Source organism: Silurus aristotelis, assembly GCF_946808225.1.
Source record: "Silurus aristotelis genome assembly, chromosome: 13".
NCBI lineage: Eukaryota > Metazoa > Chordata > Actinopteri > Siluriformes > Siluridae > Silurus > Silurus aristotelis.
Window position 1 is genome coordinate 24,243,522 of NC_139586.1, and position 26,347 is coordinate 24,269,868.

The 26,347-nt window shown below is 38.4% G+C and overlaps 1 protein-coding gene across 7 annotated transcripts in view; it reads left to right on the forward strand.

Moving 5' to 3' along the window:
* Positions 1 to 26,347, forward strand: part of cdc14ab (cell division cycle 14Ab) — a 49,210-nt gene that overhangs the window by 12,333 nt on the left and 10,530 nt on the right. For all 7 annotated transcript variants that reach the window (XM_083559200.1, XM_083559199.1, XM_083559201.1 and 4 more), the window contains 8 exons: positions 2,537 to 2,616; positions 10,125 to 10,191; positions 12,457 to 12,519; positions 12,704 to 12,791; positions 14,023 to 14,253; positions 15,630 to 15,768; positions 18,259 to 18,412; positions 19,738 to 19,841. In XM_083559200.1, the coding sequence (XP_083415326.1) occupies positions 2,537 to 2,616; positions 10,125 to 10,191; positions 12,457 to 12,519; positions 12,704 to 12,791; positions 14,023 to 14,253; positions 15,630 to 15,768; positions 18,259 to 18,412; positions 19,738 to 19,841 (926 nt within the window). The remainder of the gene's footprint in view (positions 1 to 2,536; positions 2,617 to 10,124; positions 10,192 to 12,456; positions 12,520 to 12,703; positions 12,792 to 14,022; positions 14,254 to 15,629; positions 15,769 to 18,258; positions 18,413 to 19,737; positions 19,842 to 26,347) is intronic.

Genomic DNA, 26,347 nt, shown 5'->3' on the forward strand with positions numbered 1-26,347 from the left:
TTTTTTTTTTTTTTTTAAACAGATTTTAACCTGAAGAGCGGTTTAAAGACAGCGGTTTAAATTACAGAGCTCTGTGTGGATCTTTTGTCTGTCACCTCAACACTGATAAAAGCAGACAGGGTACAGGGTTGCTTTTGTCTTTTTTGTTACCAGTTTCCTGTGTCCTTTAAGGGGCATGTGCTACTGATTTTTATAGATTCAGGCATTTGTGGTCTGGGTTTCCTCAGCCAACACAAGATGTTCTTTGGCCTTTAATACAAGTGACGGAGATTATGAAGGTTGGTGAGCCGCTGCTTATAAAAGGAGTGTGACTTGTAGTATGGTGCTGGTTATAAGATGAAAAATCCTTTCCTTTTTTTTTTTTGAGAGGATCTTGATGTTACCTTCTGCTGTTTTAACTCAGGCACCCTCCTGGTTCTCAATGTTTGCTACACTCTTAGTTGGTTTTCTGCTCATTGCAGTTGAAAACAGTGGTTGCTGGTAGGTAAAACCAGTCTGGCGGTTTTCCTCTGACCCTTTTCATGAACACCACATGAGAACTGGTTGACAGGTTTGCTGATATTTCACAATTGACAGAGGTGGAAAGAGAGAATTAAATGTTACTTGGATTCAATTGAATTTACCGCCCAAAATATCTACTCAAGGGATTTGCTTTACTGGTAAATGTTTTCAGCTTTAGTCCTCCACTGCATGCTCATGCTCCCTCTGAAGAATTTGTTGGTCCTACCCATTCTTAATTGCAGGTCACGTCAAAGAAGTTAAACAAAGGCGCTTTATACTTATCACATGTACTGTATAGCAATTCAAATGGCAAGTTATGAAGCTGGGTTCAGAGCAGAGGGTCAGCCATGTTACAGCCCATGACCTTGTGATCATTAACCCAGAGCTACCACACAGAGTTTAATCTGTCTTTGGATTTTGATGTTCATCTGCTCTATATTTTATCAGTGCAGGAATAACAAACCAAGCTCAGCTCATCTACACACATGCACACTTTTACATGGGTCAGTGAGTTCGCCACTTAATACTTCGTGGTCTCTGAGGATATGTTGCACGTTTACTGCTCTAATGAACCTGACACAGACGTGTTGGAATCGGTTGCTGTATTCTGGCATGAGTCTCCTGACCTGCTGTTTGACTTGAACCCACACAATCTGATAAGCTCTGATCCCAGAAAGCTCTAAAAGGGGTCTGTCCCCTGTCAAAATCCTGCAGGCGAATTATTATTATTATTATTATTATTATTTGTGAGGATTTAAAGCTTTGGAAACAAACATCTTGTCGAAAAGTCTTTCTAACGAAGCAGACGTTATGCAGACAAGTCATGTCTGAATTTAGCGTTAGCCTGCTGAGCTCCTTCACAGAACGGAAATCTCATTATGGGCTTATCTCTCCTTCTCCGGTCTCTGTCTCTTTTTGTTTTTCTTATAACTTGCTCGGTCTTTCTGTCTGTCTTTCTTCTTGGTCTGTCTGTCTGTCTTTCTTCTTGGTCTGTCTGTCTGTCTTTCTTCTTGGTCTTTCTGTCCGACTTGCCAGTCTTCCTCTCACTTCATTCTCTCTGTCTCCATCTGTGTCTCGCTTGGTTGGTCTCTTTCAAACTCGCTCTCTTCATAACACCCTTTTCTTTTCCGCCTTTTTAAAAATGTTATTTAGTTTGTCTTTTCTTCTTTTCTACTGATGGCCAGTGTTTGTGTGTGTGTACATGTGACATCAGAGTAACGTAATTGAGGTCCAGGTTTAAGAAGAAGCCCCTCTCTTTGCTAAATCACAGTTCTTTGACACATTCCTTCCCCACAGCACCCTCCATTTAATTAGTACAACAGTGAAAGTTTATGCTCTCTCTCTCTCTCTCTCTCTCTCTCTCTCTCTCTCTCTCTCTCTCTCTCTCTCTCTCTCTCTCTCTGTGAGAGAGAGAGAGAGATTGTATGGAAATGTCATGAATTGTGCATTTGTGTGGCTGTAGTCTGAGTTCTTTCTTTCTTTCTTTCTTTCTTTCTTTCTTTCTTTCTTTCTTTCTTTCTTTCTTTCTTTCTTTCTTTCTAGTCATATGATAAACTATATTCTTTCTTTCTTTCTTTCTTTCTTTCTTTCTTTCTTTCTTTCTTTCTTTCTTTCTTTCTTTCTTTCTTTCTTTCTTTCTTTCTAGTCATATGATAAACTATATTCTTTCTTTCTTTCTTTCTTTCTTTCTTTCTTTCTTTCTTTCTTTCTTTCTTTCTTTCTTTCTTTCTTTCTTTCTTTCTTTCTTTCTTTCTTTCTAGTCATATGATAAACTATATTCTTTCTTTCTTTCTTTCTTTCTTTCTTTCTTTCTTTCTTTCTTTCTTTCTTTCTTTCTTTCTTTCTTTCTTTCTAGTCATATGATAAACTATATTCTTTCTTTCTTTCTTTCTTTCTTTCTTTCTTTCTTTCTTTCTTTCTTTCTTTCTTTCTTTCTTTCTTTCTTTCTTTCTTATTTGTTTATTACTTTGCTTAAACAACACATTTTCTGCTTTTCAGGAAAGTGTATTCTAATATTGTTTTTTTTTTGTGTCAGGTGATTTACCTGAAGAAAACCCCGGAAGAAGCGTACAGAGCATTAATCTCTGGCTCGAATGCCTCTTACCTGCCGTTCAGGTAAGAAACAATTTCAAAGCCACGTCTCCCATGCTTAAACACAATCAAGAAACATGTTCAGCTGCTCTTTAGCACACTTGCATAGCTGTAGGCAACTGTGGGTGTGTGTTTTGATTGATTGTGCTTGTGTGTGTGTGTGTGTGTTTTGCGGCACATGAGATAATGTGTAACATTTTCAAACAAAGCTGGAATTATTATTATTCATTCAATTTTTTCTTTTTCTTTCTCTCTTAAAACCTCAAAAGAAATCCTAGAAATGTTGTAGTGTATTGTGACATGATTTCCCTCTGTATTATATTTATAGTCTCGTTGCCCCGCTGTTCCAGGATCTTTTTGTGTAGAAATGATCACAGTTTTTTGCTCCTCTGATTCATTCGAACAAGAGCCAGATTCGCCGCTGTTTGACCTGCACCATGTTCCTATTATAAAACTTTTTCCAAGCTTTCCTCTCATTTCACGCTCCAATTAAAAGTTGTTTGTGTTTTTCTTTCCAAACATATTTTATTTGAAATGCTCTTGACCTTGATCTCTAGCTGTACAGTCCATATGCTCCGGGTTCTCATTAGGGTGTCTGCTGCTTGCTTTCGCACTGCGTGGGTGTTTTTTTTCTTTTTCATTTTCCCTTTCTCTACCAAGGCTCTTGCCAATCTTTATCACCCTGCCTGAAGATTAGCTTCAGATTTCAGCCGTGTTTGAGTTACAGTATTGAATTCAATCATATTCAATTCTCCAGGCTTGTCTGGGCTTGCAGGGGAGCAAATATTTATCTTGCCTTTAGGGTTGTTCGCTGCCACACCACTCAGCACCGTAATCATATTTTATTATATTTATGCGAGCCTTGCTGTAAACCTGTACGCTTTTTAATGCCCCATTCTGCACGCTTTATTGTTTACCTTGACATGTCTGATTTGTTTAATATTAATGATCATAACTCTTCCTATAACTTGGAGTGTAAATTAAATGAAGCCTGTTTGCATTGTAGATTTGATTCGGCAGGTTTGATAGCCGCTTCATGTGTTTGTTATTTTTTTCCTCTTCCCCTCCTTGTTTTTTCTGCTGTTCTTTGCTCTTGATTGGCCCCTTATTTAATCACAAAGACGTGCTTGTTACAGACTATATGGCTGTTCTGGTGATGAAAAGAGCTTTGTTCACGCGTTCTCTGGTAGCCATGGCACTTCCAGAGAAATCCGGTTATGTAATGTCCTGTAGTAAGCTAACAGAGGAAGTAAATATCTTATTATAGCATTGATGCTGTGCTACTTTACCTCGTGTGGATAAAAGTGTTGAATCAGTTTTTAAATTTGCCAAACACCAAAGGGACGTGCGAGATAGATGAGTCATGTGCTAACAGGTTTCGGGTGAATGGAGCCGTACAATGAATTAACGTGCTCACAGTAATAATTGTCTCCAGCCTTCTTATATGCTTAAACACACAACCTTTACTTTTAGGCAAAACAGCAGTCTTGGGTTAAGGGCCTTGCTCAGTACTGTTGTGTTCTGTTTCGTCTTAATCTTCATCTCTGTGTTCCAGTTCTAAACGTTTTTTCCAACTCAACTTTCATTGCCATCTCCACTGCTGTATTCTAGTTCCTCCTTCATGACATAATTTCCATGTTCCAGTTCCAAATCCAGCAGCATTTAGATTTCCTACTCGAGTATTAAATCTAATTCCATTTTTGGTTCGAGGCTCAAGTTCGCTTCCCACATGCAGCAAGAACTTGCATGTATTGAAATGCCAGAGAAACGTCGGTGTTGGATTTTGATGTCTTTGTACACTGAACACTGCATTTACACTGGAAGTGGAATTGGAACTGGAAAAGGAACAGTAACATGACAATGGAGGAAGAACTGGAATACAGCAGTGTAGTTGGGAAAACAGTTAAAACTGGAACACACAGGTGGAGTTGGATCCAGAACACAACAATGGTGTTAGCTCAGTAAAACTTGTGATCAGAAGGTTTAGAGTTCAAATCCCAGCACCCAGGCCTGAATCCACCTCCAGTACTGCAGTGCAGCAAGAATATACAAGTAATGAAATGCCAGCTAAACATCAGTGTTGCTGTGTGAAATAGTTTTTTTTCACTTTATATAGTGTATAACAGACCTGGGCAAACTACGGCCCGCGGGCCACATCCGGCCCTTTGTATGTCCCTGTCCGGCCTGCGTGAGGCCAATCATAAATTACAGGGATGCACCGAAAATTTCGGCCGAAATACCTAAATCACCGAAACAACACGGCAGAAACACAATTGTAATGACGCAATAAAAAAGCGCAGCAGCACACGGTTATCTGGATAAGAGCAACATGTCTGCGGTGTGCGGAGAGCGATTTGCAAAACATGCAATGCTGAAATTTCAAGAGGGGGTGTATCTGGGAGTTTCTCCAAGTCGGGTTTAATTTATCACCTGGAATCCAAACATCCCGATTGCCTTCTAAATATGAGAAGAACGCGGCGCAGAAAAGTAAAGTCAATCCGAGCATGCGCACTCCGTCTGTAGAGGACGTTTTTGAAAAGGCAGGAAAGTTTTTCAGTGATGGTGCCAAGGCAAAAGGCATAACACAAAAAATTATGGATTTCATAGCCTTTTGAATTGAATTTTCATTTCGGTGCATCCCTAAAATATTATCGTTGGTGTGGCCCTCTGACACAATTCAGGTTTCTCATGTGGCCCCTTGTAAAAATTAATTGCCCACCCCTGGTGTATAAACTGTAATATACAGATATATATTACATTATATATATTATATTGGGGCACCTGACCTTTTCTGCTATATGTGGTTCTTCTCCTTTACCACAAAGCTGGAGGCACTAAATTGTACAGGACGTCTTTGGATGCGGTATAATAAAATTTTGCGTTTACTTGGACTTGGAAACACAAACCTGTTCCAGAATGGCGTTTCCCCTGTGCACAAAGCATGCTCCATAAAGATATGGCATACATGCATTGGAGAGGAAGATCTCCTGCTATAGTGCTCTGACATTAACCCTACTGAACACCTTTAAGATGAATTAAAACACTGACTACGTCTCAGGTCACCTACATCAGTACCTGACCTTACAAACACCCTTGTGTCTGATGAACACAAATGTCCACAAGCATGCAACAAAATCTAGTGGAACATCTAAAAGAATGGAGGCAATTATAAATGCAAATTGGGACTGAATGTGGAATGCGATGCTCAAAAAGCACATAACATACTTATGACCAGGTATTTATTGTTTAAACATTGAAGTGGTTTAAATGTTGTAAATGTCAACCTGGAGCTTAATCAACCCTTATATCCAGTTTATTTACATGTTTGGTTTGTTTAAAAAAACAAAAAAATAAACAGCAAAACCTCAAAATCCCCAAAGCCTTTTTTCTGACGTGTTATTAGTTACTATCAATAGTTTGCCCCCACTATCGCTCATGTGTGTCTTTGCATTTGATCTCTTCTGAGATGCTGAAGACACTTTTACCCAGTTAAGAAATGAAGGAGAACAGAAAAGGGAGTGCCTGTAAGACCTGTTGTCTTTTAGGCGTATATTTTTAGACTAGCTGCTGAAGCATGTTAACCTTCAAGTTCTGGTTTCTCTCGACAGACTTTTCCACGAGTTCAAGACATTCTGATGTACTTGTATGGTGTGTTCTTGTGGCCCAGTGAGGGGGCAGCTGTGCAAGGCTTGGCAGGATGCAGATAATATCGAGATTAGAGGAAATGGCATTCAGATTCGTCTATTATCGGGCATATCATAAAAGAAAAAGTGGTGCTGGTCCAACATGGCGAGGGGCTCGTGCAGATTAATAACGAGGTTCTTCATGCCGAGCCTGAACGCTTCTCACACCGGGTACCAGGCAATTAAACCCGATTTTGCCCTTTGGTTTAAATTAAACTTTTCCACACTCACTGTGAGATGCAGGGTGGGTTTTCTCTTTTGTGGTTTCGTTTGTGCTTGAACAAACAGCACGGTTCACAAATACAGCTCAGTCTATTATTCACCATTTCCTCAAAACCCTTGATCTACTTCTGTATATGTGATAAGGTGCAGAAGGGCGTTTTCACCCATTGGAGTCCTCATCAAGGGCCGAATCTGATGTGCTGGTTTTCATATAGAAGAATTCCTGCTGAGATATGGATTGATTGTTGAATGACGTCTCTTTATTATTATTTTATTTTTGCATTAAGGTTTGCAAATGTGTAGGCACTTGGTTGATTTTTTTATTTACTTTTTACATTATTTATTCTTTGGAGATCAAGTAATAAAAATGGTGCTTTATTGATGCACAGAATGTCCGAGGTGCTTAACGAGAAATACACAAACGGAGACAAAAAAAACAACAACAGAGAAACCTCGGGAGATCATGGCTCAAAAATACATGTATGCATGTATTTCGCAAGGACATTTTGTGCCACCTGGATGTGGACAGGTTCCTTCTTGAGTCCTCTCAGAGTTTCTTCCTTATGCCGTCTCAGGGACTTTTCCTTGCCAAAATCGCCACTGGCTCACTCATTATGGACGAACCTTTATAACCACTTTATCTCTTTAAAGCTGCTTTAAGACAATGTCCATTGTTAGGGGTGGAGACCAGGCTTCAATCATATCAATCAAAACATAAAGCATGGAATTTGCGGCAGTATAAAAATCTAAATGTATAATAAAATACATCCGCATGGTTTTATGTTTCCTCTGCTGCCATTGCAATCCTCTCTCCTCCATCATAAAACCATGACAGGGAAGTAAAGTTATACGTGGAACCAGTCACGTTTATCTGGGATGTGGTGCTGAGAAACGGAGAGCTTCCACAGTTTGGTGGTCATGAACCCGGGGCCACTATCCAGACATTAGTGTACAGAGCACTTAAAGCTTGTACATGCTTAGGTGTATAGATTGTACAAGATTGTGATGTGTATCTAAAGCTTTTACACCAACTGTAGATCAGAGCATCACTGAATCTCCTCTATGATCAGGCATGTTTTTCTGTAGAGCCTTGCAGCTGCTGGTTTGGCAGATCAGTGCCTGATTCTTTCCAGCTGAGTTTGTTTTACACACCTTGTGGTTTACACCCTGATTGTACACTCTGACAGATAAGCATTTGGCTTTAAAATGATTTTGTAGACACTTGAGTCAGAGCTTTTCCGCATGATGTACAAAATCATTTTCAGACGAATTGTAACCGGACAGGACACATAAAAAAACTCAATAGACAAGGGAACCTTTTGAACCTTTTTTTTTTCGAATTGCCATTTATTACATTAACGGCATTCGGCAGACTCTTCTACACAGAGCGACTTGCAATTTTCTAATTCATACAACAGATGAGGGATAAGGGTCTTGCCAAAGGGCCCTGTAGTGGTGCTGGGATTTAAACTAAAAACCTTCTGATCAGGAATCCAACTATTTATTATTTTTGATAGTGATTTTTCATGCACAAAGCTAAAAACTTGTGTCAAATGTAGATTTTAAAAGATTTTGCATCACATTCTTTAGGTCATATAATAGAAGGTAAAATATGGCATAATTATATCTGGTGTGTGCACACAATCTGTGAAAACAAAATGACCGACCAAGAAGGGGCATCCCTAGAAATAATGTGATCGTAATCACATAACCATAATTCTTCCGGTAAAACTAATTCAGTCCGAATAAGGCTAACAACTTTTTTCGCAACTTTGATATCAATCATGAGTCAGACTACAGATCCTTTGGTGTATATGATTTATTTTTTTGGGGGTATACGTTTATACATTTTTGCTCTGTTGAGCTGTACTATTGGACTGTGTAAAGCCTGGGGCTGATCACTGTGAAGCATGAATGAGATTTAGAGGCTATTCAGAAGTGCTTCTGCCAGCATCAAGTCATGATGCTAGTCAAGGAATAAAATCATCATTAATCAGCCCTGAATGGCCGTCATTTAAAATTTAAATGAAAGATTTTCCTGAGTTGCTTTCATAATGAGATTTCTTGAAACAAGTACACAGATGCCTTTTGGCATCCGAAGCGTAAAAATTAGCAGGAGGTGTGGGGGCGAGTGCAGGGATCCCAGCAGAACATTTAATCAATCTGCCCTGTTGCCCATTAGAAAGGATCTAACACACACACACACACACACACACACACACACACACACACACACACACACACACATTAACTACACTAAAATCCAATCTCAGCTTCAGTAAACTTTTGTTATTTTGAGTTATTTGTCATGAGCAGCTACTGTCCTCACACTACGTTAAAACATCCTAAAAATGAATTGATCTATTCATCCTCTTGCGTACAGCTTAATTTTTTGACACACAGTATATATAAGTTGAAGGTCACCCTTTTTTCCACTCAAATACCAGCACCTCTTTTGTCTTGCAATGCTTTTTCCTAGTGTTCCTTTTGGTAACATTTGTCTTGAGTAGTAACGTGTGAGATTGCACACAAGGAACCGTGAGTCACTTCCTTCCGTTTCTGTTGTTTCTCGTCAGAGTGTTGCTTTGCTTTCATTATGTTTCATTACCCATCTGGGTCAAGCGCTTAAAGGGCCCCCTGAATCCAGATCCATTGTTATTATCCTTGATGCCCATGAGGTCAGGCTTTTCTGTTCTACTCTGAGTTTAGGGCTGAGAGGAGTAATGAGACTCCTCAAGAGACTAGTGGGAATTAAACAGAGTGCATGTTGTGCTTGACGCGATATTGGCTTCTCAATTCGACATGTCCATGGCCTGAGAGTCTGTTTTACTGGGCAAAGTGGTTATTTAAATATGTATACGATATTTATGATGTAATGACCCACACTCTAGATCAGTTTGTTCCTGTTACCACCCTGCAGTTATAATTTTTCCCATTACAGCATTTCTGTTTAACCAGATATTAGCAAGAATAATAATTCTTTATTTATTATTGTACATTTTATACTTACATTCGACAAACTTTTCATGTGCATTATAGCAGCTATAAACAGTCACTCTCTCTTATTTATAATCATTAATATCAATCTGGGATTTATGTTAAAGAAAATTAATCGAATCGCCTTCTGAAGTGTTTTATTTCTTTTATACTACACAGATTTGCCAGCAATTACAGTTTAATTTTTATTATGTCTTTTTTAATGGACAAAGTTAATTGCCGGTCACAGTTGCGGCGGTTGTTTTGATGTCCCCGACCGAGATTATTCAAATGTTTGTAAATATTTTGACGTTGTTAGAGCTGTGCAAACAAAATATTTACTTACATTTTTTTTTTTAATAAATAATATGTGTGTTTGTGTGTGTGTGTGTGTGTGTGTGTGTGTGTGTGTGTGTGTGTGTGTGTGTGTTTGTGTTTGTTTGTGTGTGTGTGTGTGTGTGTGTGTGTGTGTGTGTGTGTGTGTGTGTGTGTATATGAATGTGTATATAATTTAAATTGAATTTTTCAGTTATATTTAATTTAAAATTTAAATTGTGGAAAGCCATCAAAGACCTGACATTTTATGCACATTTATTATATCTGTTGTATATCTCACTCTGTTGTGTGCTTTCTTTTTATTATTTTTTTCAGGGATGCGTCGTTTGGAAATTGCACATACAGCCTGACCGTTCTTGACTGTTTGAATGGAATCAGGAAGGTAATAAGTGTAAAGAGTTTAAAATCTTCAAATCGAAGTGATTGAGGTCAACAGACAGACAGAAAGAGACACAACACACACAGTAGACATTTTTGGTGCCGATTCCAGACACGGTACAGTGAACGGTAGGGATTTTACACGTGTGTCATGTCTGTATTGTTGTACACAACTCACGTGCGCTGTCTGAATGGCGTTGTTTGAGTACAGCAGTTGAAGGTTTGACCCAACATGTGACAATGGTGCATTTTAAGTAGCCACACCCAAAACCCTGGAGCAAGCAGCAATGTATACAGACTGGTTTTAAGTGTAAAGTTATGCAGAAAGTGTGTGAGAGTGAGATGCTTCTTAAAGTGTCCACGCAGCTCTTTGTTTTCTCGTAATTACATGACGAGTGTTAATATCAAGGTTGTTGGAGGATTTCGCATCTCTGTGGCGTATGCAAGTTTTCCCATTTGGAATTAATTTCACCATGGTGTGATGGAGCTGTAGAGATGGAATACGATGGAGGGCGAGCGAAGGTGTGAGAGATGGCGCTATGAAGCAATAAATATTTCAAGTAATGTGCAAAAATACAATTAAAGGACAACGTATATGCATGTATAGCATACAGAGACCTCGCTTGAGAGACAGCCATAGAGATGGAGTGATAAATTAAGAGAGATGGATCAATAGAGATGGAGTGTAGGTCAAGAGTGAATTATAGAGACAAGGGGAAAGATGGAGTGAGAGGAAAAGAGAGATGGATGGAACAAGAGATATTGAGTAAAAAAGTAAAGGCTTTTTTTTCTCGCATTGCTTTTCTTTTTCATTTTAACTTCTTATCAAAGAAAAAGAAACGGTACATTTCCATCAGATGTATGTCAGGCATTATACACAGACTGAATACACTCATTTACACACAGACATACGTCACATCTACATCCACTCACGCATATTAGTATGTAGAATATACATATTAGTATATGGCCATAAAAACGTGAACTGTGCAGCTCAGTTCTGCAGTCAGCTCTAACCACAAATCCGACCTCCACCCTCCCAGTCTGAGCTCAGTGCAGGAAGCTTCATGCGAGCTCATCTCACAGCACAGGAAGTACTCGGTCAGCGTTTGGCAGAAAGAAGGAAAAAAAAACACCCCGAGACATTCTTTCACAGATTTTTCCGTCTCGTAGAGTCTCCCAGCATATCGTCACTCCCCTGGGAAAATCAAGTTTGAGCCCTTAAAGACAAACAAACCCAGCATTTTATTTCTCCTCTCCTGTCTCAAATATTTTCCTCCTCCTCCTGTTTGCCTTTACGAAAACATGCCACACTTATTAATATCAGAGGATGTGCCCGATGAAGGGCTCGCTTCTAACGTGGCTCAGACGATTGTAATGTGTTTGTGTTAGATTTAATTAGCAGGCAGTTAATCAGCCTGTTCTTGTTTTTGTTTTTTAACCGAGCTGGGTGTAGTGGCATCTTATGCATCATCGAATGCTTTTTCCACGGCTCTGATTCTACTTTACCGCTTACTACTTTAGCTAGGGACATAGAGAAGTGAATCGATTGATGGATAAACAGATGAATGGACATATAAGATGAATAAATGGATTGCTTCACAGACATAATGATAGAGATGTTGAATAAAAAGACATGACGTGACGATGTTTTGCTACAGTCATTCTGAGCTAATATGGTTCAGAGTAATCTCTATCATTAGCTCCTCTGTGTGTGTGTGTGTGTGTGTGTGTGTGTGTGTGTGTGTCTGTGTGTGTGTGTGTGTCTGTGTGTGTGTGTGTGTCTGTGTGTGTGTGTGTGTCTGTCTGTGTGTGTGTTTATCTGTCTGCCATGTATGCACTAATCAATGCCATTAGCTTAAGAGCCTATTATAACCTGTGACTCATCCCCCAGCAGGGCAAAGAGGGATTTTCTGTAATGCCGCAGCTCAGGACTATCATTAGTGTCTCATGGAATTTAAATTAATTCTCTGTTCTGATTGGGCAGAGGGTGTTTGTTTTTTTATACCAGTAGCTTTTCACAGTTCTGGAGTTACAAATCACAGGTTTTATATTAATATGCTTTTGAATTTTTTTCGAATACACATTTTTCTATAGTAATCACACGTTCAGAGGGTCTTGTATGACTAATGTGGCAGGTGAACAAATTAAAAACTGCGTAATGGTTAAATTAAGTCACATTTTTGCATCTTTAGTTGCAAAAAAGCTGATCACATGATCAGCGGAAAAAAATCTAATAAACAATATTTTGTGTGTGTGTGTTTTTAAGGCCCGGCATCACGGCTTCTTGGACTTTGAGACGTTTGATGTGACCGAGTATGAGCACTACGAGGTAACTGGGAAGTGTTATAAAGTTACACTTCACTTTAAAGGGTGCCATACATGTATTTTGTGCTTTGTAGCAGCTTTAATTATAAGCTTTTTAGCCTTTCTGTACTGTCGTATCCTGCTTATGCAACAGGATTATTTCTTAACCTCCTGTGTTTCTCTCTTCGCCCGTTTCCTTTCGTCTCTAGCGTGTAGAGAATGGAGACTTCAACTGGATTGTCCCTGGCAAATTCTTGGCCTTCAGCGGGCCGCACCCAAAGAGTAAATTAGAAAACGGTGAGCTGAAGATCTTCCCAAGCTCCATAATCACAGCTTTGCCTTTCTCTGTACTCCCTGCACAATGGTATCCAAGAGAACCGATGTATGTTGTGTGTCACACCAGAGAACTAGCAGCCAAGCAAATCTGATTTATTTCCTTATCACTCTGTGTTTCCAAACCACAAAGTTAGAGTCACACGACTGTAAAGGTTGTATTTGGATGTGGTAGCATGGCTTTTTTTCCTTCACTTGAACTAGGAGACCCAAAGTGGTTTACATGGTTTACTGTAGATCTCTGACCCTGTTGAACACCTGAACCCTATTGAACACCTTTAGGATGAATTGGAACACTAACTGCACCCCAGGCCTCCTCACCTCACCTATATCAGTACCTGACTTTAATTACACCCTTGTGGCAAATCTCCACAAGCATACACCAAAATCTAATGGAACACCTTCCCCAAAATATTGGAGATTAATATAACAGCAAATGGGGAGTAAATGTGGAAAGAGACGTTTAAGAAGCACATGCGAATTTAATGCTTTGGTGTCCACAAACTTTTGTCCATAATATGTGCATGTTTGTTATTGCTAGCTAATAAAAACATTCGTTATAATATTTCTAGACACTTCAAATGTATGCTTTTTCTAGAATACATGAAAATAAAGTGCAAAAATACTTAAATTAATCAATCTCTCTCTCTCTCTCTCTCTCTCTCTCTCTCTCTCACTCTCTCTCTCTCTCTCTCTCTCTCTCTCTCTCTCTCTCTCTCTCTCTCTCTCTCTCTCTATATATATATATATATATATATATATATATATATATATATATATATATATATAATATAAAATTTGAGAATATTCAGGAATCCACATTTGTTTATTTCAGATTTTTCCCTTTTTTTTTTTTTTTTTTTTTTTTATATTTAGACTGCCTATAAATGTTCCTGCCCATTCAGTAAATAAATATTAAACTGGATTTCAGATGCATGTCAGATTGTAGCAGGGCAAACTGCTGGCTTGAGCCTCTTGGTGCAATAAATCAGCTTTTGTCAGTGTGTCTGGATTCTGAATCCCCATTCTCATAAATTTCTGCCTACACTTTAATAATTTTACAAATCATATGCTTTTAAAGATCAATAAAAAACTGTATAATAAAAATAAGCGTATAGTAGATGATAAAAGCAAATTGAAACACATTTTCTAGAAATAATTTATTTCAATGTATTTCATTTTTTGGTTAATTTAGGCTATCCTCTCCATGCCCCCGAAGCTTACTTCTCATACTTTCGCAAGCACAACGTCACCACCATCATCCGCCTCAACAAGAAGAACTATGAAGCCAAGCGCTTTACAGATGCCGGCTTTGACCATTACGACCTGTTCTTTGTGGACGGCAGCACGCCCAGCGACGTCATCACGCGCCGCTTCTTGCATATCTCTGAGAGCTCGGATGGTGCCATTGCTGTGCACTGCAAAGGTGAGTGGATTCCTAAAGGCCCTGGAATTTAGTCTGGTCTGTTTTTTTTATTTTATATTATTTTTGTTTTATTTTGGTCAGTGGCATTAAATGGCCACATGGTGGCACTGCTGGATCAAAAACATGAACAGCTGATCTAGTGATGGTGCTCAGTTCTTGTAATGACTGCATTATGAATGAATGTACATGAAAATGATGTGGACAGTTATACATTTACATTAGTTATGTAACCAGATATAAATGTTATTCAGAATGAGCAAATAATATAGGAGATACTCAGTATGCTTTTAAATGTAGAGCTGTACATTGATTATATAGACTAATTGCTTTTGTTATTAAATAAAAATATCTCCATTAAAAAAATTACGATGAAAAAGGGATATAATAATAATAATAATAATAATAATAATAATAATCTCCATTATAATATTATTATAACTTCCTCTTCTGGGAAGATGGTCCACCAGATTGTGGAGTGTGCTTGTGGAGATTTGTGCTCATTCAGCCACAAGGGCTTTAGTGAGTCAGGTACTTCTAATTCACCCCAGTTCATTCAAAAGATGTTCAGTAGGGGTGAGGTCAAAGCTCTTTAGCAGTCCAGTCAAGATCTTTCACACCAGCCCATGTAAACGATATCTTTGTGAAACTGGCTTTGTGCACAGGGGGGTTGTCTACTAGAACAGGTTTGGGTCTCCTAGTTCATTTGAAAGGTAAATGTCCTATAAGGTTGTGTGCCTCCAGCTTTGTAGTAACTGTATGGCTGGGAAAGTGGGGTGTCCCAATACATTTGTCCATATAGTGTAGCTTTTATTCATAGTATATTTACTTTTTAACAATAGATTTTTCTGTTTTCGATTATAGACTTAGATGTATAAGGGAAAAGTCCATGCTGGAAAGCACTGGAACTTAAAAGTGGTACAATAAAAAATTATAGTACACTGCGTTTTTAATTACTCTGTCTTTCCTCCTATGAATGAAGGGCATGTTGTTGAATAAATTTAATTTTTAGATGCAACATTTAGGTTCAAACAGTTATTTTTTTCTCTCGCTGTTGCTTGGTGACTTTAATTTTCAGACATTGCAACATTCACACTCTTATTTTTAGTCTTTGGGGCATTTTGTGCCAATGTTGTTGCACTTCAGTTAAATCTGCTGGTCTCTTTCCACTGAGATGGAGAACATCATTATGCGAGTTTGTATGTGGGCTGCTTATGCTGTGTAACCTATTATACTAAATTCTCCTGAAATATATCAAACTCCCTGTGACCCATTGACATATGATTCACAAACTCATTCTGGAACTTTGTTTAAAATTATTTCACTCTTTAGTCAGTTACATTACATTACTCGTCTTTTTACTTTCGTTTGCTTCCCAGCCGGTTTGGGCCGGACCGGCACGCTGATCGGCTGCTATCTGATGAAACACTACCGTTTCACTGCGGCCGAAACCATCGCCTGGATCCGTATCTGTAGGCCTGGCTCCATCATCGGACCTCAGCAGCACTTTTTAGAGGAGTAAGTACTATGAAAGGATTACTCATGAATCTTGTGCAAGTCTGCTCCCAAGAATCAGAGTTATCACTTTTTGTGCAATCCAAAGGCCCGTTTTGTGCACATGCATAAATAACGGTAACTTAGGTGACATTTCATTTAAAAGCCTGCATTCAAAGGCAACATCCACAAGATAGGACATCATAATTCATACAAACGTGAAACCGCATAACGATTCAGGTTCAGGCTTATGATCATAGTTGTGTGCTGCATTTAATTCTAAAGGTTGCAACCGAGTTTTTCTAGAAAATGTAAAAGCTCCCAAGAAGACCAAGGTTGGGGTTTTACATAATATTTACAGACTTGTGTATCAACTATGCCACCTACATTGCAGCTATTTATCTTGAATGCATTTTGGCTTTCAGTAATACAAATATAATGCAATAATTAAATCGGATCATTTTAGTGACGTTTCTTTGAATCTCGTTCATCAAAATGAATAAATCAGTAAAGTTTATTTCGTACCTTTAATCTTAAATCAAATAAAAGGTTACATTTTTAATAAGCAGCTCCCCCACCACAAACTTTGAATATAGTTTCAATAATTTATATATTTGTGTAACCGCATAACTTATATGGGAGTCAAGTGATAAAAGAACGAAAGACTCTAGAGACTAAGAGGGCGATTCGGTTTCCTGTACCATACCAATGGAGATTTTGCGAGTCACTTTTTGAGACGAGAGAGTCACATTAAAAACTTGTTCGAAACTCTTCACTAGTGCAGACACAGTGTCTTAATGCAGTAGCCCCCCCACACGTACTGGTCATTTTTGAGGGCGTGCCCATGCAGTGCTTCAAACGACTGCAGTAATGTGCAACAAGTATAATCATACTTTATTGCAGCCTATTTTTGCATTCCAGTGCACTTTTCCATGTGTTATCTTGTATCTTAACTTCAAATAAAACTTTTATCTTAGTGGATTATGAACCAGGACAATTTCCTTTCTTGCAATTTCTTATCACAAAGAGGAAAAAAAATGTTCTTAGCAAAAAGCTTCGCCAGCCAATTATGATTAAATTTATTGTATATTTGTCTCAAAACAGCAAACTGTTCAGCCAGTGTGGGTTTTTTTTCTTGTCTTTCCTAGTCAAAGTGTAGAAATCACAACATTTGGTGAAATTCAGCTGCAAATGAAGGTGAATCAAACTGAAGAGAAAATAATTCATTTGTGGTATCGTTTCTCAGGGCCATTTGGATGACGAAGGTTATATTCATAAATATCCAGTTAGTTGCAAATACATTTGTATCGCATGCATCGTGTTTGTGTGTGTGTGTGTGTGTGTGTGTGTGTGTGTGTGTGTGTGTGTGTGTGTGTGTGTGTGTGTGTGTGTATGTGTGTGTGTATATGTGTGTGTGTGTGTGTGTGTGTGTATGTGTGTGTGTGTGTGTGTGTGTGTGTGTGTGTATATATATATATATATATATATATATATATGCAGGATACTCAGTTATGTAAAATTTGGCTTCAAATGATTTATGATGATTACATTTAAATGTAGAAATAGCACCCCATTAACCACACTATTAATCTAGCACTTTAGGCACGCTCGTGAGCATGCGTAGGGAATGTTTTTTTCCTTTCCAGAAAAACATGATGGAAGATAATAGAATAAAAATAAATTAAGTTCCAGATCTACAGTATTCACCTCTTAGTTTAAACATGGATGTAAGCTGTTCTTCGGAAGCTTAATGGCCAACACAGCAGCATGCAAGAGCATGAAGACGCTCTGTCTTACCAGAAAGCAACAACACTCCTATTTTGCATCATGTGTTCCCTTGAAATTTGGGTCCTTCTGATAAGAATAGAGATTGGCTTCTTGGCTTTGGTTTTGCTGCTGCCCAGAAGGGCTCTTGAGCAAGTATGTAGGAAAATAGACCCTTTATGAAAGAGAGGAAAGAGCAACAGATATAGCACGCATTGTGCTGTCAGATGGATGTGAAATCTCGGTGAGAACGAGTTCTTAATCAGTACTTTGCTATGCATGCTGGGGCCTGGATCCGGCTTGCGAAAAAGATACGATCGTGTGTTTGGCTTGGTCATACTGTCACACACAGCCATATACACGCATGGTCAAGTCAGGGTCTGGCTCTGTCAGTGCTGAGTTAAAGCAGTCCCCCTTTTACTGAAGAGATGCTTGAACAAGTATTGGGAGATTGTAGAGTGTTCTATAGTGGTGGAGAGGTGATTGTCAACTACTTAGCATACACTCCTGCTGAGGCCACTGTGTGACGTGCAAGATCGTTCTTAAGGTGATTCATTTAGGTAATTGATTTTCTTTAAAAGCTGCTCTGACTATAGTGCAGCTGCAAATCCCAGGTTTATTTTAACATGCTTGTTCAGAGCGACTGAAAAATGAGTGATGTCCTCCATTTCTGTCTTTTCTCTGTTCTTCTTCCATCTTTCTTAACGTTCTTTTGTTCTATCCGTGTCTCTTTGTTCTGCTGTTGTGTAGGAAGCAGACGAATCTGTGGGCTCAGGGAGACTCGCTTCGCTCGAAGCAGCAAAAAACACGGGCGTATGAAGAAAGCAGCGTTCCACGACTTATCTCTAGCATGGATGAGCTGACCATGAGCAGCGGCTTCTTCAGATCCAGCAGCATTGAAGAGGTGAGAGGAAGTGGTACAGACTTTCCCATCAATCTTCTACACTCTTAATGCGGCATATTTATCATATCACTCGGATGCTTTCTCAATTCACAAGCTTAAAGTGATGATCAGAGCTCTCCAAACCACATCAAATATATCTAAAAATATATCCTCAACAACAATCAGGTCTGAATTCACACTTTATCATGTGGTTTTTGTATCTCAGCACTGAAACCTAATAGAAAAACTGGTACTGTAATGATACTGTGATGGGAAACCAAATCTTGGATGTTTGAGTTATAAAAAACACAAAAGTCCTATTTGGATCGGATTAGTTTATCAGAACTTTCCAGTCCAAATTCTATAAAGTTGCATTTTCTGTGGATGTTTGTGTCCCAACAAATAATAAATTATCCCTCTTATTTCAGTTCGACAGGAACCAAAGTTCTAATACATTCATAATCAAGTATTCAAGAATTAAATGCAAACTATTAGACTAAAATCAGGGAAATGTGTATCCAGACTAATACTGCTGCATTTGGGGCAATTACAGGCCAAACTGCCCACGTTTTTCTACTAGAGGAGGTGAAGAAAACACTCAGGACCCTGAATGTGACTCTTATCCAGAGATCAATGAAATATATGGCAAATAATAAGTGCAACATTTTCACAACAGTGCTGGGACATTGTGTATAATTCTACCTCTCAACTGCTCAGTTGTATAAATTAGATACTTGTAAGTAGCTGTGAATACGGGGTGTCTACCAAATCCTGTAAATGTCGAAGTTTTTGTCTAGAGCTATTAACTCAATTTTGTTAGAATTTACCCTTAGAGCCATCTGACATGTTTTCCAGCTAACTCTTTTAGCTATGAATACTCACCAGAAACACTGACTATCTCTGCTAGCTAATTTTGAGCTTTATTCTGTAAATTTTCAAATAAATAATAAAAAATAAAATTTGACGACAGCACAACAGATTTTTTTGTTTTGCACCAGGCAGTAAATATTGACATGTGGGAACAGTACACATAGAATATTACATAAATGGATTGAATAATGCAGTGTATTGATTATCACATTTGCTTTTCCTTGTCTTGACTTTTATACCGAATAGCTTCTGGTGATCTGGTCATTTTTACAAGTCATTAATTTGTGCATTTGTTATCGAGTGCATGAATTTATGTGTCATGCTGATAGAGTTCTTTTACTCTGCCAGGACAAACTGCAATCCCTGTATGCTCCAGATATCTAGGCAATAATTAGAGAGCATGTTGAAGTCAAAGCAGCTTGTTAGGTCAAGGTGCTTTACATGAATGTGACTATACTGTGTGCCTTGCTTTACAGAATAGTGAATACAGTGAAAATGGTCTCAGCATGACTCAAGGAGACAAACTACGTGCCTTAAAGGGCCGGAGGCAGCCCAGGTCATCCACCTCCACAACTCTGACGTAAGTCTAGCCTATAATTCAAAGTACAGTAGCAGATTCGATCAATATATGTAAAAAAAAAAAAAAAAAGCATACTTTAGGGCTGTGTCCATTTACATGCATTTATGTAATTTATTTAGCTAAAGGACACTTTTTAGTAGAGGTAGACAGATAGTAGACAGATTTTACTGATAGTGCCAATAAGCAATCAATCAACCAATAGCTTTAAATTTGGATACTAGATGAATCAACATAACATTCAACGTAAAATATTGCTGAAGTTTATTACAAAAATAAAAAAAACAGTACCGAATCATGAAAATGTGCTAAATGGAAAAAATAAATAAATAAATATATTTGTTATTATTATTAATTATTAATAATTTCTCAGGTAAATAAAATACATGCATTTATAATGAAACAAAAAATAACACTCCAAAGTGGATGCTCTCATATTGTTAAACGCAACCCGGAAAAACTATCTGTATGGATTTTTGCAGAAAGTTCCAGCAATCAACTATTAATGCCGATTAATTGGCAAAACCGATTAATAGGTCAACCTCTACTTTTTTGATGAGAGACCAGAGGTGGGAAGTAACAGAGTACAAATACTTCGTTACTGTACTTAAGTAGATTTTTCAGGTATCAGTACTTTACTCCACTATTTATTTTTTAGACAACTTTTTACTTTTACTCATTACATTTTTACACATATATCTGTACTTTTTACTTCTTACATTTTCAAAACCGGCTTGTTACTTTAGTTTTAATCCACTGATTTGGTGAAATATATTTTTTTTATTTTCACTGCGTGCTGATTTCAGCTGAACAACCGATTTCCTGTTACTGCGCGTCTTTTTCAATCCGCTGGTGTATAAAGTCCTGACTCTCACTCACCACAGATGTAGACTAGTTTACGAAGATAAGAATGAGCAGGCAGAAGGCAGTAAGAAGTTTGGGGTTAATGTGGATGAGACAGAGGGAGTCAGTGATGTAAACATGACTGAGAACAGACACATTCATGATGATGATCATCTTTTCTCTGCTTGTGTTCTATATGTGGATGTTCCGCCTGGATACATTTATTCGGTAACATTTTAAATTTGTTTTGTATTAATATATATATATATATATATATTTGGCTGTCAAAATTAAAATTATTGTACACGGCACTAAATGTTATTAACGCGCCATCAATTCAGCATTTCTGTTTTTACCATTTTTATAAAAAAATGTAAATACATAAATAAATTTCTAAATATAAAAGAGGCGAAATTAAAACCTTCGGGAAAAAATACAATTATCTACGACCTCCTTTCTTTACTTAGATGTAAAATAAATTATTAAACTCCAGATAAAAATATTTTTAATCAGTAAACTTTTGTTTTATTTATGCGCCAAGTCTCAAATCAACAGAAAATCCGCCATTTTTTACACAATTAACCCTCTAGGTGGCGGTTTGTGGGTTTTTCCCTCATAATGGTGACACAAACAACTTTTTACTTAAGTACATGTCAGAGCCAAGACTTCTTTACTTTCACTTGAGTAAAAAAGTTGAATCAGTACTTAAACTTTTACCCGAGTATTTTAAAACATGAGTATCTGTACTTCTACTTAAGTAAAGGATGTGTGTACTTTTGCCACCTCTGTGAGAGACTAAGCTACTGGGAGAGCTAGACAGATTAGACAGGGAAAGTTTGACTATTTTCAATTAAAGGCCCCTGAAAGGCACACCAGCAAAATATTGTCCAGAGATCATCCAGGCCAGCACTAAAATTGGCCCTGCACTCTTAGGAGCAAAAACGGGAATACTCTTGCTCCCCTGTCAATCAAAGTGGCACTAACCAATCAGCTGAAGGACATTTAGCCCTCACCCTCTTAGTCACTGTATAATGATAGTGGAGAGCTGGCTAATGGTGTTATGTAGCAGGAAAAACGTCAGATATGTAGCAATAGACAGTAGTATTTTTTTATCATGCCCGAAAGGAAAATTAAATCTTGGAAAAGTTTAGGAAAGATCTCTGATGCTCTCTAAATGGATTTAGAGTCTCAAGGGACTACCTTCTCTTCAATCTTCTCAAGGGACAATACTATAGAAATAAAACTTGGATAAATTAGTCAATGTACAGTTTGTATAGCAGTATAAATTTACTGTTCCCTGAAAATAACTCAACATACAGCTATTATTGTCAAAACAGCTGGCAACAAAAGTTTGTACACGCGAAGTGATAACTGTAACCAGGCAAGGCCACACGTCCTATTCATCATGTTTATGTTTTTGTCTGCTTGACACGACCATACAAATTTGTGTATCTTGTATTAGAGCAGTTCAAATTTGGTGCTTTGAGTACAATTCAACATGACACCTCATGGCAAAGAATAATTCTTCTTTCGAAGAGGATTCGAGAATTGTTGCTCTTCACAAGATGCTTAGGCAATAAGAAAATCGGTAACACCCTGAAACTGAGTTACAATACAGTGGCCAGGGTCATACAGAGGTTTTCCAAGATGGGTTCTACTCAGAACAGGCCTCACAAGAGTCGATCAAAGAAGTTACCGGTAAGTGCCCGTGCTGTGCATCAAGTGCAGAAGCTGCTTAAAAAAACAGACACATGAGTGCTGCCAGCATTGTGTTAGAGGTTGCGAAAGTGAAAGGTCCTCCTGTCAGTGCTCAGACCATACGCCGCACACTGCAACGAGTCGGTTTGCATGGCCGTCATCCCAGGAGACAAGAAAACCTGCAAACAGTTTTCTGAAGACAACCTTTTCAAGAGCATGAATTACTGGAACCATGTCCTATGGTCTGATGAGACTAAGATAAAATTTTTTGGCTCAGATGTTGTCCAGCATGTGAGGCAACGCCCTGGTGAGGGGGACCAAGAAAATGTTGTGTGGCCTACAGTCAAGCATGCTGGTGGTGGCATCATGGTTTGGGGCTGCATGAGTGCTGCTAGTATTGGGGCGCTGCAGTTCATTGAGGAAATCTTAGATTCCAACACGTATTGTGACATTCTAAAGCAGAACATGATGCTCTCCATTTGGAAACTTGGCCGAACGGCAGATTTCCAACATGAAAACGGCCCCAAACACACCAATATGACAACTGCCTTGGTGAGGAAGCTGAAGGTGATTGAGTGGCCAATTATGTCTCCAGACCTGAACCCTATTGAGCACCTGCAGGACATCCTCAAGTGGAAGGTGAAGAAGTGCCATGTGTCTTAAGATCCAGCAGCTCCATGATGTCATTATGGAAGAGTGAATTTCATGCCCAGGAGGATTAAGGCAGTGCTGGATAACAGTATTGCTCACACAAAATATTGACATTTTGGACAAAGTTTTGACATGTTCGCTTAGGGTGTACTCACTTTTTTTTTTTTGCCAGCTGTTTTGACAATAATGGCTGTATGTTGAGTTATTTTCAGAGAATAGTAAATATATACTTCTATACAAGCTGCATGTTTACTACTCTAAAATATAATCTAAGTTTCATTTCTTTAGTATTGTCCCTTGTGTAGAAATACTAGAATGGTTGCTAAAATGTGAGGGGTGTACTCACTTTTGTTAATTTTATTATTATTGTTTTTGTTAAGTTAGTCAGACAGGAAATCATGTATACTGCATAAGCCACATACTCGCATTGTATAGGCGTTACAGAAATTACACTGATATCAGAGCATGATGTGACGAGAACCAAGCATAGTCCTCTTATATTATCAGGGAGAACTCCAGTGAACGTTTAGTTGTTAAAGATGAGATCATTCTTACTCTGTCAGTACTGCCGGAACAGTCTGATTACGGCCTGCATCAATACAAGCTTTATTAATAGTGTTCCTTTATGGTTCAGTTTTAATTTTTTTTGGGGGGGGGAATCACATCTCCTACAAGTTGCAATTGTGTTCATTTTATAAGTGTTGAAAAGGCGTCTCAAGAAAAGAAAGCACAGTATGTTGTATGGGTCTATGTTTGTTAGTTTTGGCTCGTTTGTTACATCAGACATGATTGTGGGGTTTGGGTGTGGTGTTTCTTGTTGTACCGGTAGTAGTGCTGCTTCCCTCGGTACTTAATTTGCTAATGCATTTCCCAGAGGTTCCTCATCTCCTGCATGTTCTTTAAAATGGACTCTGGCCACTTTGGCCGGGAGTTGAACTGCATTTTTCATAGGTTGCCTAACGATTATTTTGGTTAATCTAACAATTTATTATTATTAATTAATCAAATTTTATTTTATTAAATTTTTTTATTTATATTTAGTTTTTGGATGTTTTGCTTATTATAACTACATAAAACACTAATTGAGGGTATTTATGTATAAAAGTGTAGTTAAAAAATTGCAAAAGCCACATTTTTTAACAAGCTTTAATTTGGACATTTTATAAAGCTTATAGTAGTTGCTTGTTGAGTTTATGGGGCAAATTGAAAAAATTCACTCATGCTGGGTTGTTTCTTTCTGTAAAAAAATAATTGGAAGAAAAAAAAACCCAGCATTTGAGTATGCAAGGTTTGAGTACGCAATTTGTGCAAATCAACGTTTGTACTGTTTTTAATGGTAATTGCAGATTGCAATGTTTGTGGATTTAGAGAAAGCGTACGACAGGGTGCCGAGAGAGCTGATGTGGTATTGTATGAGGAAGTCAGGTGAGAAGTATGTGAGGGTGGTGCAGGACATGTATGATGACAGTGTGACAGCAGTGAAGTGTGCAGTAGCAACGACAGACTGGTTCAAGGTGGAGGTTGGACTGCAACAAGGATCCGCTCTAAGCCCTTTTCTGTTTGCAGTGGTGATGAACAGGTTGACGGACGAGGTCAGACAGGAGTCTCCATGGACTAAGATGTTTTCGGATGATATTTACTTTTTTGTGGTGAGAGTAGGGAGCAGGTTGAGAAGAGCCTGGATAGTACATGTGTGTGAAATGAGAGGGAGGGCAGTGGAGGGGTGCGGTTGCAGGGAGAAGAGGTGGTGAAGGTGGAGGAGTTCAGGTACCTGGGGTCAACAGTGCAAGGTAATGGAAAATGTGTTAGGGAAGTGAAGAAAAGAGTGCAGACAGGGTGGAGTGGGTGGAGAAGAGTGATGGCAGGAGTGATTTGTGATAGAGGAGTATCTGCAAGAGTGAAAGGGAAAGTTTATAGGACTGTGGTGAGACCTGCAATGTTGTATGGTAAACATACAAGAAATTGTAGACATTATAGAATGTCTGCAATTCCGTTTAGAGTTAAACACTGAAAATCAAGAAAGAACAGCCGTAATAGATCAGAAATGTATATTTTATCACAGCATCAAGCTCGAAATATCGTATCGCCTGGCACCATCTGAGCCAATTTGGCGGTTTGGCAGCTCTAGACTAATGTTCCTGTGCCTCTCTAACAAAAGATGTGGAGCTAAAGTAATTACACAGGAGCTGGGTGCCGAGTGTGAGGTTGCCATAGTAACTTGCGGTGTTACTTGCCTCTCGTAGATGTTGTCTTTGTTCCTTAACACAGGTAGATACTAAAGCATCATTCCCTTTAATGATGTTCCGTCTTTATGAGCTGTCCGTGTTTTATCTGGTTGATAAAAGCGCTAAGGAAGCACCGATCCCTTTTTTTTTTTTATTTTATTGAATACTGATAACTCTTCCGATTTAATGCTGCAGTTTAATAGTTGTAGAAGCCACTTATCCCAGAGAGCCTCTCGTTCAATTATGGATGAGATTGAGATCAGAAAAAAAAAATCATCCACCCTAAACAATCTTACGTATATCTTTTATAATTGATGTGATTGTCAGTAATATCCAAGATTTATTTTGTAATAATATATTGAGTAGAAGCATGCTTTGCAGTCTGATTTCATTCTCTCTACATGCTGATAGTGGTGAAGCGATGTATACCCCAACTTCTTCTCTTGGCGCTGTAATCCTTCTGTCTATCGTTCTTTCACCTCCTGGTCTGTACATTCGGCTTTAACAGTCCAGCTTCCAATTAGTTCATGCTAATGTGGTCATGAAAGTAATGTCTCATACGTCGCTCAGTCATTGGTGGGAGCACTTTTAAGAAGAAAAAGCAGAGTAAAATTGTTTCTTCACATATCCCACTAGGGTTTGAACCCCCCAACTTCCGATCGGTTCACGATTTGTTGATTTATCAAAAAAATCCCTCCAAGTTTGGAAGTTCCGACAAGATTCCTATCACACTTTTTGCAATGATACACTTCAAAAGAGAGCACACTAAATTCAAACATCCTTTTTTGATTATGCAACATGAAGACTAACCGTCCTGTTTTCTTCTGTTTACCCCCCTAAAATTCCCGTTAACCAATATTTGTGACACGACGACAAATAGCGTTGAATAATGAGCCCCCACACCCCCCTACCTTCAAACACACATTATGCATCATGGGGCACTTATCAACCTTCTCAAGACCCTTTGCTCACAAAACTCACAAAGCGTCCGCCAGGAGATTAAAACAATCACATGTAGATATCGGCGATGCCCACGACGAAGCGCTTGGCTTGCTTTTTAGCACTTTGTGCGAAATTCAATAAGGGCCGAAT